The sequence below is a fragment of the Hyperoodon ampullatus genome (assembly GCF_949752795.1).
Source record: "Hyperoodon ampullatus genome assembly, chromosome: 5".
NCBI classification, from domain to species: Eukaryota; Metazoa; Chordata; class Mammalia; order Artiodactyla; family Ziphiidae; genus Hyperoodon; species Hyperoodon ampullatus.
Window position 1 is genome coordinate 34,036,597 of NC_136918.1, and position 17,371 is coordinate 34,053,967.

Sequence of the window (17,371 nt, forward strand, 5' to 3'; positions counted from 1 at the left end):
TGGGAAAACAGGATTTTTCAGAGTGAAAATGTCTCACCTGAAACTTAGGCTTTGCAGGCTTTGACCACCTGCCAGGGGACCCTACCACTACCTATAATTTAAGATGTTTTGAGGATTAAATATTTGCCCTATTATTAAGCTAACACTATAAAAGTAAAATTTTAAAGTGACTATACATGTCAAGTCTAACTTCTGTAATCTATATTTAGATATTCACACATCCTTGGAGTTGTCAGGAAGAAACTTTGGGGATGAAGAGAATTCTAGGTGCAGGTATAGAAAACTTGTAGTTGTTCATGCACTTTTCTTTTTTTTTCTTTTTTTTTTTTTTGCGGTACATAGGCCTCTCTCTGTTGTGGCCTCTCCCGCTGCGGAGCACAGGCTCCGGACGCACAGGCTCAGAGGCCATGGCTCACAGGCCCAGCCGCTCTGCGGCATGTGGGATCTTCCCGGACTGGGGCACGAACCCATGTCCCCTGCATCGGCAGGCGGACTCTCAACCACTGCGCCACCAAGGAAGCCCGCTTATGCAGCCTTAATGCCACAAAATGTTCTCTGCATAGTTCTTCAATCAATAAAACAACCCCTTGAAAAACCAAAACTGTTTACTCTCATCTCAATAGGGTCTTCGCTCCAAATAACTGGTTAAGAGAAACCTAATTTCTTATTTCTATTTAAGCAACAAATAAAAGTTTCAAATCCCAAGATTCTATAATCTTATCAGATGTCACTTTCCATGTTTATATGGGGATGGTGTCCCATCTCTCTCAGTGGTACTTCTTTTCATTACCTTTGTGCAAGACAGCGTTCATGAGTACATTATCTTTGGTATTGTATTAAATTTTAAGTTAGGAGGATTTTAAAAAGGAAATGATTCTGCTAATAGTCTCTGCTTTTAACTTTCTCGTCCCATAATCAAATCCTATCAAACAAGAAGCCCATCTGTTCTATGTAGCTAGGCAAAGAAAACGAATCCTAATCAGGCATAAAATCAAGAACTTAATGTTCTCAAGATATTAAAAACAAAATACAAAACTTGGTGACACAGTTAAAGAATAATGGGTTTCTGGTTATTCTTTTGCCTTTGTTTTTCTCCTTTTTCTTCTCTCTCCTTGGAACAAAGAAATCTTTACTAGCTCAAATTCTGATAAATCAATTAATGGTCTAGTTCATTTCTTCAGAGACCAAACACAACAATTGTGTATATCAGAATTATTTGTTTTTATGACCTTGAGGAAAGATCCCAAAGGCAAGTTTCTCAATTCCCCTTTTCAATGGCTAGTAAGTCTATCAGGAACTACTTCCTGTTTTCTACGCTAAGTCAGTTGCACAATATAGTTTAAGTATACCAGTGAATGTTTACTCATTATGAAACAGGGGAAAACTCGATCATCCCTCTTTCTATACGTGAATTCCAAATATAACAATTTTTCATTTGAGAAATGTTGAGGGGGAAGAAAACTAACAGATCTTAATTAAATAATGTTCTCCAACCTTCTGAAAGGTACTATTACATTTGAGGTCAGAACCTAGGACAGATTAATAATGCAAATACAGCCTTAAACATTATTATACACAAAGTTATACACAAAGTTTACTTTGTGGTTTCCTCTAATGAAAATAATATTAAACTAAAGAGATAAAATATAATCTGGTATGGGGATGTATGTATACATATAGCTGATTCACTTTGTTATAAAGCAGAAACTAACACACCATTGTAAAGCAATTATACTCCAATAAAGATGTTAAAAAAAAATCTGGTAGGAAAACTAAAAGAATACAGTTTTTGTTGTTTTTATAAAAATAGTCAAACCACTTACTAAAATAGAAAAAAAAGGAATTCTATTCATGATTAAATACTGATTCTAAAGCATGATGTGAATGGAAGAATTTGGAAGCTCTCTTTTCTTTTTGCAATGGCCCTTCTTAGAGATTGTCATGCCTTTCTTAAAGAAAAGCTTAAGGTTAGGGCTTCTCTGGTGGCGCAGTGGTTAAGAATCCACCTGCCAATGCAGGGAACAGGGGTTCGAGCCCTGGTCTGGGAAGATCCCACATGCCGCGGAGCAACTAAGCCTGTGTGCCACAACTACTGAGCCTGCGCTCTAGAGCCCGCAAGCCACAACTACTGAAGCCCGCTCCTAGAGCCTGTGCTCCGCAACAAAAGAAGCCACCACAATGAGAAGCTCGTGCACCACAACAAAGAGTAGCCCCCGCTCGCCACAACTATAGAAAGCCCGCGTGCAGCAATGAAGACCCAATGCAGCCAAAAATAAATAAAATTTAAAAAAATACGGAAAGCTTAAGGTTAAAAAAAAAAAGCATTACAAAAATTCAAATAAACATGCTCAAACATATAAAATCCCTAAAAACCCAGAATGGTTAGCAAATACAGTGGCAAGGCCTGTTGAATTTCTAGGAATTCATACTATTTGGAGATTGCATGGCAGAGGGAAACCCCAATATTCCACAAAACTCATACTAATCCCATTTTTTTGTCTTCCTGATTTCTGACTTGGACACTAAGGAACTGTGGGCTTCATTCTAGCCTCACTGAGGTTTACCTCCTCTATCACTTGACAGCAAAATTTCCACTACTGTAATGTATGTTTCGAGCTTGCATTGACACTCATATTCCAAAGAAGGCATATGTGAAATTTTTGAAAAATTCAAGTCTTTTCTGGTATGCTTGAGTGGGGTCTAATGTCTTTTGTAATTAAAAAAAAATCTATGCACTTATTTGTTTCTATTTGCACTAGGTCATACACTTGGTCTACTCAACATTTCAAAAGATTTGGAAATTCAACGATCCTCTCCTCCCCACCTCTGTGCCCCATCTCTAACATATGCCTCTATCCTGACCTCCAACATGCTTTGTATTCTCATTTAGAAGTATGAAAATGTTGGAGTATATGACCTATAGTTTATAACTTTTCACTTGTAAATTATATCTCTAGTCCTGATCTCTTTCCAAAGCTTTGGTTACATCATTTCCAGTTGCTTTTCATATACATTAACAATCATATGTCCTCTTCTCAAATAAAATTCAACATGTTCATAAACTATACTAAACCTTTTCTTTCAAAAAGCTCTTTCTTCCTAATTTTGCTAGCTTTGCGAATGGCACAATTTTAATCATTTAGTCTCAAAAACTTGGAGTCATCTTTGATCCAACCCTATATCCAGTCAATCACAAGCTCAATTGATTTTTCATTTGAAATGCACATTACCTATTCATTTGTCTTCATTTCTACTTCCATAGCCTTCTATCCACACTTTAATTCCAAGTCATATCATATACCAATCTTTTTAAACATATCGCATCCCTCCCCATGCTCATAATTTCATTATGTATCACATTAAGACTAAATTCTTTTCCATGAGTTTTATGTTCCTTGGGGGCACAATTTACACTGTATTCTATGGAGCAGTGCTCAGGGGATTATCATTCCACATAGCATGCAACATGAATGGTCATCTGGATTTGTAAAATCCAACAACCCTGGGGTCATTTTCCATAAACCAGGTACTCTGCTAAATTTATTTTATCTAAATAACAATCTTATAAGGTATTACTACCCCTGCTTTACAGATGAGGAAGCTAAGCATGGTTAATCAATTGGCCCACATGTTAGTAAATGATAGGACCTGGGTTCAAAATCATCAGGCAAGCCTTTTCTGCAATAAGTACACATGCTTTAGCATCCCTGCTTGTGTTACTCCCCCATCTTGAGATTCCCGTACTACTATTCTTCTTTTCAAACCTTGTCTCCTTTCAAAGCCCAATTTCAATTCCACTTTCTCTCCAAAGCATTCCTCATCCACTCTACTCATATACCCCTCTTCTTTCCCTGAATGCCCATATCCCAAGAATCTAAGTGATATCTATTAAGATGAAAAAAAAATAAAAAATACTGCTTTATGTTATCATCTCATTGTTTCAGTATATAGGTGTTGTGACTCTAAATAGATTTTAAGTCTCTTCAGTGAAAGAACTGTCTTCTATTTTTGTGTCTCCTCTAACTCTTAATGTTGGACTTGTCACATATTAGCTAACTTAATGAATACTTACTAACTTCTTGACTCCACAGATGAATTAGTCAAAAAGCTATAGGAAAAAAAGGATTTTTTTTCTTTCTTCTCCCCCACCCACCCTACTGCCACTGTCTGCCTCACTGAGTCAAGACCTTTGCCAGCTTTGGAAGTACCTGTGTCATATGTTTCTCTTAAGAAATAATTTGCTGTTATATAAATAACCATAAACCGTGCATTACTCTTGACTCAGTAATTCTAGTTGGGAATATAACCTAAAGAAATAATCCAAATAAAGGGGAGAAAAAAAAATAAAGCAGTAGACAAAATGATATAGCATTATTTATAAGAACAAAAAATAACAAACAACCTAGACATTCAATAGCCTACTTCAACCTAAAAACTTTTATTATATAGGCCAGAATAACATATAAGAATACTTATGAGAAGTAGCAAGTAAAAAGAGCTTAAAACAAAACTATCTATGTAATTATGATAACCATAAATATAACAGATGTAAACTCAAAAGGCAAAAAAACAGTATGATTTGTTACAATGGTGGAACTATGAATAGAAGAAAACACTTTAGTTTCTGAGAAACGTGGAATTAATATTACTTTATAAAAATATTAAACCCTAAGACTGTGTGCTAGTTTAAGTAGACTAACACTTTTAAAAATTGGTTTGGTGAAGTGCTTACTATCAACAAAACCTTAATGTTAAACTTTTAAACTTATGAACTTAATAGTAAACACCTAGCAAATAATGATAAATTAAGAAATGTAAGAGATAAATATCATGCAAATAATTTTCTATTAGAAAAGCGATTTTCCAGAAAAAGAAAAACATGCAAATTTCATTTTTAAAATACATTTATATGAAGCAAAAGTAAACGAAAACTAAAAAGGCCACATAATTTAACCTGGAAAACTATGTACAAGTTTTACACAATAGACCCCTTCCAAAGCCAGTGCAGTTCAAAGTAGAACAACGTCTAGAGTATGCTCTCATTATGTTGATTTGCATGTCCTGACAATAAAAAGATGCTTTTCAGTGATTCCTAATTTTTACTCCAAAACTCTATGTTCATATTACCTTACCCTTGCTAATAGTCCAGATTCTGCAACGCACTGCTCTTCTGGGACTGCCACTGGCTTACTCTGCTCAGTTGCAAAGGGTTGGTCAGCTCCATTTTTATAGTGGTTTGATAAAGGTATCTTTGGTTCTAACCACTCGATTGTCGTTCCTGATGAAGTAAGAGAAAACTTTCGCTGAAACTTGCTCATAATCTGGAAAGTTCAGCAAATGTGGATTTTATTAAACAATTTTGAGTCTACAAGACTAAAAGCAATTTAACCTGTTAAGAGACTCTGCAAGACAGTGACTTGTATCTCATTAGCATGAGCATCATGATTGGGTATTTTAAAACACAGCAACCTGCAACTTGAAATCAGATACCATTTAAATGAATCAACCCTGAATAGGACTAAACTCACTTCTTATGCAAATCTATGAATCATAAAGTGTATTCCTACCCTAACAGTTGATTTGCTGGCCTTTCTGCATGAACCCTGTCCCTCTAGTGATAAGAAGTATGCAGTTAGGCTAAAGAAGTCACAATTACAGGAGGAACCTGGGACTGTGAAACAATAAAATCTGCTTCAATTTGGGGTTGAACCTTATTCTCAGTAGCAATTTTCTAACTAATCAAGATAACCCCTTGATCTAATTTACGAATTGCAAATACATGTCCATTATGTTTTTTCCAATCATATAAAAAAGCTCCATATACTTTTAAACTGAAAGGCTCTCCTACTGAATAAATAATAGTTGACCTAGTGAAAGATAGTGGTCACATTTAGAGACCTGTCATCTTCTCAATTAATGACTCAATGTCTCTTATTACCCTCAACTAGTTTAACAAAGTGGATTCTATGCCTAATCAATAATGGAAAATGTTCCATTTGATTTCAGAGGCTGATCTAGGTTTCACAGAAACTTGGTTATATAGTGCTACATTAAGGGATGCTCAGACTACCACAGCAGAAATTAAAAGGAGTATGGAATTTACTTAGTCTATAACAAAACCCCAGACTTGAGTAGAGGAATAAATTACAAAGTACCTATCAGGCTACCAGAGCATCTTGCCTTGCCACTCAGTTCAGTTTCACTTGGCACTGGCGGGGGGATTCATAATTAGGGGAATGCCCTGGATAAGTTCATGGGGTCTCTTTCAAAATTCCAAAGAAATGAAACCACTTTGTTCCTACCTTGAAATGTCTGTTTTTAATATCAATATCTAGATTTCCTTACTTCTCGAAATAAAATGCACACAAACACTAGACTTAAGAGATCTGTTTTAAGAGATCACTCAACTGATAAACCATAACAAAACTCTTAATCAAACCAATCATTTGGTCTCAGGACCCTTCTACATCAATAATTACTGCTGTGCCTTTGTATAATATACATTAAGACCTCATGGGACTAAACACTAATTTTTATTCAGATTTCATTTGTTGGATCATTTCAAAATTTGAGTGGGAAGGTAATTCAGTTTTTTTTCTTCACAGTTTTATCTTCATTCTCAACTGACAAGAATAAATTTCTACCTACTTAATTTGGAAAATATGGCAATTTATGGTGAGAAATACCAATATTAGTTAATTCCCTCAAATACCCACAAATCTGTGCTCCAAAAAATAGTGATATGGGAGAATACCTTTTACTTTAAACACTTCTATAAAGTTTACAGTGTGTTTCACATTTTTAATTAAAAAAATACAAATTTATATTGGGCATGCTTCATTAATCACAAAGCAATCATTTAAAAAATAAGACTATTAATTTAAACTACACAAATGAAATTCTAAGAATTTTTAAAATTACATAGTATTTAATTAATCAAGTATTTATTTTTTTAACTGAAGTATAGTTGATTTACAATATTATATTAGTTTCAGGTGTACAGCATAGTGATTCAGTATTTTTATAGCTTATACTCCATTAAGAGTTATTATAAGATAATAGCTATAATTCCCTGTGCTATACAATATATCCTTGTTGGTTATCTATTTTACAAACACTCATCTTCAAACAACCATGAGGTAAAACAAAAATTAAAAAGAAAAAAAGAAAAGCCTGGTGGGGAATGTACTAATATATTCACGGGGGCAACTTCTGCTTGGTAAGATAACATATGATTTTTCTTTCAATTGCATGGTAGTTTCTAAATTTTTTATAATGAGTGCTTTATAACAAGAGAAAATTTATATTGGACTATTTAGAATTCCTCTAAGACAACAGTCCATGCTCACAGTGCACAATTTAGGCTTTTCTCTTTGGAATGCCTTCTCCCCTACCTCCCACTCCTGAACTAATAGGTTTTCTTAGCTTTTCTGTGCCTTTCCCAGACTTTTTTTCTACCAGAAGTATTAGTCCATTCACATGTTCTCCCACAGTACTTTGCTCCCATTGTAAGTGGCACTTTACATACTATAGTTAACTATTTACATGTTTCTTCCCCAAGTGGACCATGAGTTCCTTAAGTGGAACATACATAACTTATTGGCCTCTGTAATACTGCCCTGACCTATATCTACAATTGCCATTAGCTTGTTTTTGTTAGCTTGAAATATTGAATTTAGGCGCACATGAGGATGGGATTCATACCCTATCCATATCAAGATCTGACTTGGTAAACTTTTTCCTGCACAAAGTCTCAACATCTTCCTCAAATATCTTTCTTCCACAAGCAAGGGGAGTTCCTTGGATAAGAAAACAATGAGTATTGGGAAACACTAAGTTACTACTATTAATACAATGTGATGGGAGTGGGGGAGTTGGGGAGATGTTATTAAAAGGGTACAAACCTGCAACTAGAAGATGAAAAAGTCCTGGAGATCTAATGCACAGCACAGAGAATGTAGTCAACAATACTATATTAAATATTTCAAAGCTGCTAAGAGACTAGATCCTAAATGTTCTCACTACAAAAAAGAAATGACAGGAAATTCCCTGGTGGTCCAGTGGTTAGAACTTGGCACTTTCACTGCCTAGCCCTGGGAAACTAAGGTCCTGCAAGCTTCATGACATGGCCAAGGAAAAAAAGGAATAAATAAATAACAATTATGCAATGTGATTGAGGCATTAGCTAACACTTTGGTGGTACACAAATATATAAATGTATTAAATCAACATTTTAAACTTACACAATGTTATATGTCAATTATATCTCAATTTTTAAAATGATGAGTTTATTCATCTCATTTAATAGAAAAACTCATTTTTTGTTATCCCATGCAATAACATTCTTTTCCCCAGTAAATTAATTTCAACAAATAGGTGCTCTCAAATACTAGATGTACATCTTATTTTTCAAACTGAAAGGTGACTGATAGACTTTATTTTTTTAAATCATTTATTTATTTATGGCCGCGTTGGGTCTTCGTTGCCGTGCGCAGGCTTCTCACTGCGGTGGTTTCTCTTGTTGCAGAGTATGGGCTCTAGGCGTGTGGGCTTCAGTAGTTGTGTCTCGCAGGCTCAGTAGCTGTGGCACACGGGCTTAGCTGCTCCGCGGCATGTGGGATCTTACCGGACCAGGGCTTGAACCCATGTCCCCTGCGTTGGCAGGTGGATTCTTAACCACTGTGCCACCAGGGAAGTTCTAGACTTTAATATATATATATCTCAATATGGAAATAATGAATAGTGGACTAAAGCTAAACTCAAGGAATCATTCCAACGTTTCTACTTTGATCGTCGAGAGAGAGTGATGCCACCAAATTTAACAGAAATATAGAACATGTGAGTTTTGAGTTCAGTTTTTGACATGTTGAGTTTGAGGTTTCTAAAGGGATATGTAATTATATGAGACCTAAAATGGTTTTAGATTTGAAAAAGGACACAGTTAAAAAGACTTTGTATAACATTAGTGTGATAATTAAAAACCCAAGAGGCTTGCTGGTTTTCTATTCGTTTCGTTTTGATTAAGATTTTCTGGAGTAGAATTACAAAGGATACAGTTGGTCCTTTCCATGTTTTGACCTGCAATGTTAAGTCCTACCTTTAAGCAATAACTTACCTGAAGGCAATGAGCCCTTCTGATGTGATGCATGCTGCAACTGGAGAATATGAAAGCAGTCATTTAAGCAGTTCATAGTTGCCATGGAAGTAGCCTTGAGCATTAAGAGATCCTGGTCCAAGGAACTAAGATGGCCAGAAGCAGGAAGGCATTCAATTCCTCTAATTAAGTCTCTTTGTTGTCCTTCAGCATGAGACATCATCTAAGGAAAACAACAATTCTGTGTGTCCCACTCATAATTTCTGTATAACATGTATACATACAGTTGCCATTTTAATTACAATATTCTGTATAACATGTAAACATACAGTTGCCATTTTTGGGGCATATTAGGCCTAGAAATCTATTTTCAATTTGTTTGGCTATTCTCAATAAGCATTTAATAGTGCTTCTCAAAAGACGGTAACTTTTGGCAGCTACACTTTTTCATTGGCAGAAACAAAGATCAAAAGACTTCTACCTTGATATAAATTTCTTTAACAGTATACATTTATATAAGTCATCAGAAAGAACATTCCAGATCATTTTTAATAGCAGCATTAGATATTTCACTCCAATGTAAAAATAATTCCCAGTCTGGGCTCTCAACCACTTTATTCACAGCACATCTGGACAGGCTCAATTTGAACCTACAGTGAAATCATGATAGTTTACATGCTTCTGCTTTCCCAGTCTAACTTTCTGGTCCCATTAGGCTGATTTTAAGCAAACACTGTATATAAGCTTTTCAAGTTAAAAGAGTTCAATACGCTTTTTGATTAGGAGGCCTATCTATACAGTTCCTAACAGAGCCAGTGGAATAACAACGATGATGAGCAACCCTATTTTTAAAAATGAAAACTGAATTTAGGGGCTTCCCTGGTGGTCCAGTGGTTACGATTCTGTGCTCCCACTGCAGGGGGTTCGGGTTTGATCCCTGGTGGGGGAACTAAGATCCCGCATGCTGCCACACGGTGCGGCAAAGCAAACAAACAAACAAACCCCCTGAATTTATTATGTTTAATTATTTTCAATTGTGAGCAGAAGGTTCTCAGATTGTCCACCCTTTGGAAATTATTTTAACTCACAAAGAAACTCTATAGTGGAGAGACTCTTTTAGATTTCAGAGACTCTGTTCCAGACAATTTTTAATACAGTTCATTGGAGGGCTAGTGAAAGAGAGATGCGAAATGATCCTACCAAGCAAATTAAGTGTGTCATACATGAAATAGCCCCTGAAAACACATGCGTAATACTGGATCAAACAGTCACCCTTACCAGAAAAAAGGGTTGTTAAATGAAAAGTGTGGGTATGAAGGTATCTATACAGATCTTCCTCCACTTACAATGGCGTTACACCCCGATAAACCCATTATTAAGTTGAAAATATCATAAGTTGAAAATATCTTAAGTCAAAAATACATTTAATACACTTAACCTACAGAACATCATGGCTTAGCCTAGCCTAGCCTACCTTAAGTATGCTCAGAACTTTTACATTAGTCTACTGTTGGGCAAAATCATCTAACATAAAGCCTATTTTATAATCAAGTCTTCAATATCTCATTTAATTTATTGACTATTGTGCTGAAAGTGAAAAACGAATGGATGTATGGGTACAGGAAGGTTACAAGTGTATTAGTTATTTACCCTCATGATCACGTGGCTGATTGAGAGCTGTGGTTTGCTGCCTAGCATCAGGAGATAATATTGTACCACACATCACTACCCCAAGAAAAGATCAAAATTCAAAGACCGGTTTCTACTGAATGTGTATCACTTTCGCACCATTGTAAAGTCAAAAAATCGCACGTCGAACTATTGTAAGTTGGGGACTGTTTGTGTGTGTGTAAATATTTTTGTATATAAATGCTAGGACTAACTCCCAATAATCCAAAATTATGAATAAGTACAAACACTTTGGAAAACAGTTTGGTAATATCTACTAGAGTTAAATATATAGAGCTAAATAAATATAATCCATGATCCAACATTCTTAGTTACATAACCAACAGATATGTATGTATATATGTTCATCAACTCAAATGTCTATCAACACTGGAACGAATTAAAAATATTAAAGTATATCCATATAATAAATACCATGCAGCAGTGAAAAGAAAGGAACTGCTACACTCAATACGTAAGTAAATCTCCAACATACGCTGACTAAAAAGAAGCCATACCCAAAGGAGCACAAACTTTTTGATTCTAGTTTTAAAAAACAGGCAAAATAAATCTATGGTATTAGAAGTCAGGATAGTGAGGAGGGTGTAATGATGGAGAGGCTTGAGAGGGTCTTCTAGGGTGTTGGTAATATTTAATTTTTTGATCCAGGAGGTAGTTACATGAAAATTATAAGATGCACACTTGTGTGTCAGGTTCTTTTATACATGGATGCATGCTTAGAAGGTTAATTAAGAACTGGGATGAAGATCAAGGGAAGGGGGCCAAACAGATCCATTAGGTTTACCTCTGGTCTAATGAAAAGAACTTCTATGGCTAATTAAACAGAGCAGAAAGCCAGATAAGAAATTGTAGACAAAATTCTATAATTAGTTGAGGCATAAGCTCCAAATTTCTAGAGACAGTCCTGGTTTATGCTTAGAGTCCGCTGTAATTATATCTAAACCTGTTCCAGTTTGAAGACCAAATTACATACTTACCCTATTTCTTCATTCTAAAAGAACTTCTTGGTATATAATTAGAAATGGGAAGCTTGTATTATGCCTCTTTTGTATTTCTCACTGGTCTAGGGGTCTTTAATATAATTGCTCTTCCCCTCTGCTTCTAGCAATGTTATGAGCAAATACTAACTTTTACACTTGTCAGATTTCTTAAACAAGTCACAATAAGTGCTAGTACTGCTGAGGGAAAAAATTACTGCTCAACTATATCTGAAACCAAGCTGAACTTATTACTTTCCAGGCAAGGAAGAACTGTTCTTACAGAACAAATCAAAGAGCTAATCTTTTTTTTTTTTTTTTTTTTGCGGTATGCAGGCCTCTCACTGCTGTGGCCTCTCCCGTTGAGGAGCACGGGCTCTGGACGCGCAGGCTCAGCGGCCATGGCTCATGGGCCCAGATGCTCCGCGGCATGTGGGATCTTCCTGGACCGGGGCACGAACCTGCATCCCCTGCATCGGCAGGTGGACTCTCAACCACTGCACCACCAGGGAAGCCCCAGGCAGATTCTTAAACACTGCGCCACCAGGGAAGTCCCCTTGCTTTCTTTCTTGAACTTAGAGAATATAACTTCTTATTCTCACCATAAGAAAAACATTTGAAAAACTGGGCATTTAAATTAAAAACACCTGTTCACTTGACTACACTCTTCAGAGACCATAAAGGAAAAAAGAAAAGATGTACGCTTATTATCTGTATACTTTTCTATATTATGTTATAAGCCAATAAAAGTTTAATAAAGGATAAATCATAAGCAGAATACTGACAACATAAATAATCAGCTATCACAACATAACACTTAAGAGAAGAAAGTGTTTCCTTTTGCAAATGGCCCAAAAAAGCCACTTGCTAGTGCTGATGTTAGAAGTGAAGATGCCTAAGAAAGTGATGTTCTCGACTAGAAAAAATAAACTTTAAATTATAGTTATAGTGCAAATGTTAAAATTTGGTTGTGGTTCTTTCCAAAGTGAACAAATGAGTTGATCATATATTTACAATGAAATAGAACTGATTGTGTGAAGCTGCTTTGGTGATTGTTCCTGACATTATGAAACCAGTTCCTCAAGAAAGAAAAAACGTCAGGAAAGCTGAAAACTTGCTTAATCTGTGTTTTGTAGCTAGATATGGCAAATCTGGTGATAGTGTACATCACTTAAGTGGCATCTAGTTTGTCTGAAAACCAGATGAGAATCATGATCTTGTTGCTTGTATTTTAAATGTCTGTCTCCCTTACTAGACTAGTCATGTGAGCCCCTCCCAGGGTACAGCATAGTACCAGCATAGTACCATGAAGCACGCACTGATTAATGGAGTGACTGATAAACTGTACTAATAATCAACAGTAAATACTAAAATAGATCACTTTAACACTTTAGTAATAAATCTATGTTCAAGCACAGTATGACTCTATTCTCAATAGTTAGTTGCTTTTGCCAACTGTTACTTTATCTATTGCCGGACTTACCCATGGACTTTGATTAAAACACTCCTTTCAAACTCACTTTGACTTATATCTTTGCACTACAACCTCCTGGAGCTGCATCACTCTAGGACAGCAATTCTCAAACAGTGCTCTGCAGATCCTTGTCAGACTCTGTTCAGGCGGTCTATGGAGTCGAAACTATTTTCACAATAATTTTAGGAAATTAATTTGCATTTTTCACTTGGTGGCATTTGCACTGACGGTGTGAAAGCAATGGTGGGTAAAACTGCTGGTGTCTTAGTCAGAATGAAGGCAGTGTCATCATCATCAACAGTACTAGTCATCATTGTATTCTTCACTTCCATGCACTTAAGGGGGGGCGGGGAGCGGGGGGGGAGCCAGTTTTACCTAAGAATGTTCTTGAAAAATTAGTAAAAATTATTAGTTTTACTATATCTTGACTCTTGAGTACACATTTTTTAATAGTCTATATGAAAAATGAGAAGTACACTTCCGTTGCATATCAAAAAAAGTGCACTTCTGCTGCATACCAAAGTACTGTGGTTGCCTAAGGAAAAGCACTTGTGAGACTGAGCTGCAAGCTGAACTAGCTGTTTTTTCCACAGATCACCATTCTGACATGAAAGAATCCCACCTCTTCCTGGCACACAGCTTTTAAAACCGTTGTAATTTCCTAAGTGATCAGAGCATAGGGGCATCTTCTGTTACAATATTTGGTTTCCTGTAATAGCTTCAGAGCATAAAGGTAAAATGTGTCCTTTGCTATTCATAACAAACCGCTTTCAACCACAGTAGAGTTAATGGAGTGATTTTTGCAGAATCCCTTGATGGGGGCTGATTGCCAGGGGACTCAACCCTGTAGATTAGAGGGTTGGAACTTTCAGCCCCACCCCCCAACCTCTAGGGAGCAGAGAGGGGCTGAGGTTGAATTAATCACCAATGGCCAATGATGGAGTCAATCATGTCTAAGTAATAAAGTCTCCATGAAGCTCTCTGAGGAGGTTCAGAGAGCTTCTGGTTGGTGAACACATAGAGGTGCTGGGAGGGTGTGCAACCAGAAAGAGCACGGAAGCTCTGCATCCCCTCCCCAATATCTTGCCCTACGTATCTCCTCCTCTGGCTGTTCCTGAGTTATAGTCCTTTATAATATACTGGTAATATAGTAAGTAAACTGTTTTCCCAAGTTCTGTGAGCTGTTCTAGCAAATAACCCAACCTGAAGAAGGGGTAATGGAAACCTCCCATTTATAGGTGGTTGGTTACAAACACGGGTGACAACCTGGACTTGCGAATAGCATCTTAAGTGGGGGCAGATACTATCTCAGATAACTAGTGTCAGAACTGAATTGAACTGTAGAACACCTAGGTGGAGTCTGCAGAGGGTCAGAGAACTGCTTAGTGTGGAGGAAGCCTCCACACATTTGGTGACCGGAGGACAGAAGTATAGGGTGTTGCAGTAGAAAAGAGGAGAAACACAGGGATGTTTTTCCTTGACATAAATAATGACTGTTAGAAACTATGGCTCTTCAGGCTTGGGGGTATGTGGTAGACACCTCAAATTAAACAAAATGACTTGCCACTTCAAGAAAAACAACTGACAGTATTTGTGGCCTATTATAAAATCTGAGCTTTAAAATGAAATTACAATCTTGGAAAACCTATGTCAGTTACCATGAGCTTGACAGGTTTCCCATACTGAAAGCCTTTTCTGATAAGATTAGTGGGGATCTTAATGAATGTGAATTTTTGATATTGTATATCAACATCTGTAAGACCTGCATAACTCTGAACTAATATTTTCCAAATGACTAATGCATAGTGTTACAAAATTGTGCATAGGTTAAAGATCCATTCAAAGTGCAAGACGAACCAATGTATTTTCATGAAACAGAATATGAAAAGTTCACTGATATATATTAGATTCCACACTGCATCTAACACTTAAGAAACTGCCACTGTCAAGTTCTGGTGGAGTATCAGAGAAGAATAGCCACAATTATCTTTAAAAGCTATTAAAATATTCCTCTTTTTTTCCAACCACGTATCTGTGTGAGGCCAAATTTTTTTCACATATTTCAACCAAAACTACATATGGCGATAAATTGAGTGTAATTATTTTGTTTGTTTTGGGAAAAGATAGTTGTTTGACATAAAAATATGTTATTTATATTAACGTGTATGAATTTATTAATTTTTATTTTAAAATAAAACATTTAAAATTTAAAATAAAATTTTAAAACAAGTATTTTTGAAATACCTGTTTTTATGTATAGATAACTAATAAAAAAATAATAAATAAAATAAAATACCTGTTTTAATTTCTAATAAGGTAAATATTGGTAAATTTAACCCATGTAAAACAAAAGCTCTTTGAGGTCCTCAAGCATTTTTAAGACTGAAAGGGATCCCAAGACCACAAAAAGCTTGAAAACTCTTACCTGGAACCATAGGTCAGTGTGGTATCAAAAGTTTTCTCAATGTCTTTGAAGAGAAAAAGGATCTGCATAGTCTCAAAGTACCTCCCCAAGATATTTATTAACTACAGAGGGAAAAACAGCAACTTTACAGTGGAGAAATCCAGTAGAAGCTACCTTAACCAAGTGATCAAGGCCAACATCACCAGTAATACGACATACTGACATCATGAACTCCTTGATATAGGTACTAAGAATACATATCTTATAGGGTATTTTCCCCAAAAATGTATAATCTCACTCAAATAATAAGAAAACATCAGATAATGCAAATCTGGGAACATTAAATAAATATAACTGGATCTTCATAGGTGTCAAGGTCATGAAGGATAAGGAAAGACTGAGAAACAATTACAGACAGAAGGAGATTAAGTAGTAATAACAACTAAATGCAACATTTTAGGACAGGATCCTAAAACAGAAAAAGAATGTCAGTGGAAAAACTGTTAAAATTTGAATAAGGATTGTAGTTAACAGTATTGTATCTATATAATTTCCTGGTTTTGATACTATGTTATAAAAGATGGTAACATTACAAAAAGTTAGGTGGCGGATATATAGAAACCCAGCAATACTTTTGCAACTTTTCTGTAAATTTAAAATTACTCCAAAGTAAGCATTTAAAAAGTGTTCTTGGACTTCCCTGGTGGCCCAGTGATTAAGAATCCACCTGCCAATGCAGGGGACATGGGTTCCATCCCTGGTCCGGGAAGATCCCACATGCCGCGGAGCAACTAAGCCCGTGCGCCACAACTACTGAGCCTGCACTCTAGAGCCTGCAAGCCACAAGTATTGAGCCCGTGCGCCACAACTACTGAGCCTGCACTCTAGAGCCTGCAAGCCACAAGTATTGAGCCCGAGTGCCACAACTACTGAAGCCCGCACACCTAGAGCCGTGCTCCGCAACAAGAGAAGCCACCACAATGAGAAGCCTGCGCAATGCCACAAAGAGTAGCCCCCGCTCGCAGCAACTAGAGAAAGCCCGTGCATAGCAACAAAGACCCAGTGCAGCCAAAAATAAATAAATAAAATAAATAAATTTATTAAAAAATTAAAAAATTTTGTCTGAAGGACAAAAAATGGTATAAACTCTCCAAATGGACTATTTTCTCACAAATAGAATTATTCCATTGGAATACAGAATGTTCCTAATAGAGTTATAATTTTATAATTTGACCTGTTGAGTTCTTAAAAGCAAAAACATCAACCTAGTGAAGACACAGACACTCAACTAAAACTTTTTTTTTTTTTTTTGTATGTGGCATTGGCACAGAGATTGCCAAACAATGGTCAACCCTCAAATCCTAGGATAATTACTGGTGCCATAATTCAGGAAAGCTGCCATTAAATTAGTTCTGTAAGTAAATACTTGTCCTTCCTAAAGAGGTAGTTGTGAAACTTTGGGGACACACACTCTCTACATACAAGTGTCAGAGTTTCATGCTAAACATTAACATGCTATCACAATGATATGAAAGGTATATTTAAAATCACAGAACATTATAGTGTGGGTACTGTAAGAAATTACCCCTGGGTGTGAGAACAACAAAAGAACCATTAGAGCAAGAAAGAGAAGCGTGGGTGATTAAAGTCATCACAGTAGAAGAGAAGCTGAGATATGACAATAGTCTCAGTCAGCAGGTCCTAAAGATCCAAGCACAGCCAAGCAGAGGTCT

General features: G+C 36.3%; 1 protein-coding gene across 1 annotated transcript in view; it reads right to left on the reverse strand.

The window, feature by feature from the left end:
- The window catches only part of OSBPL11 (oxysterol binding protein like 11), a gene marked incomplete at both ends in the record, with an annotated part of 96,942 nt that overhangs the window by 42,908 nt on the left and 36,663 nt on the right, over positions 1-17,371 (reverse strand). The window contains 2 exons of the mRNA XM_079704913.1: positions 5,133-5,278; positions 9,116-9,317. Coding sequence (XP_079561039.1) covers positions 5,133-5,278; positions 9,116-9,317 — 348 coding nt within the window. The remainder of the gene's footprint in view (positions 1-5,132; positions 5,279-9,115; positions 9,318-17,371) is intronic.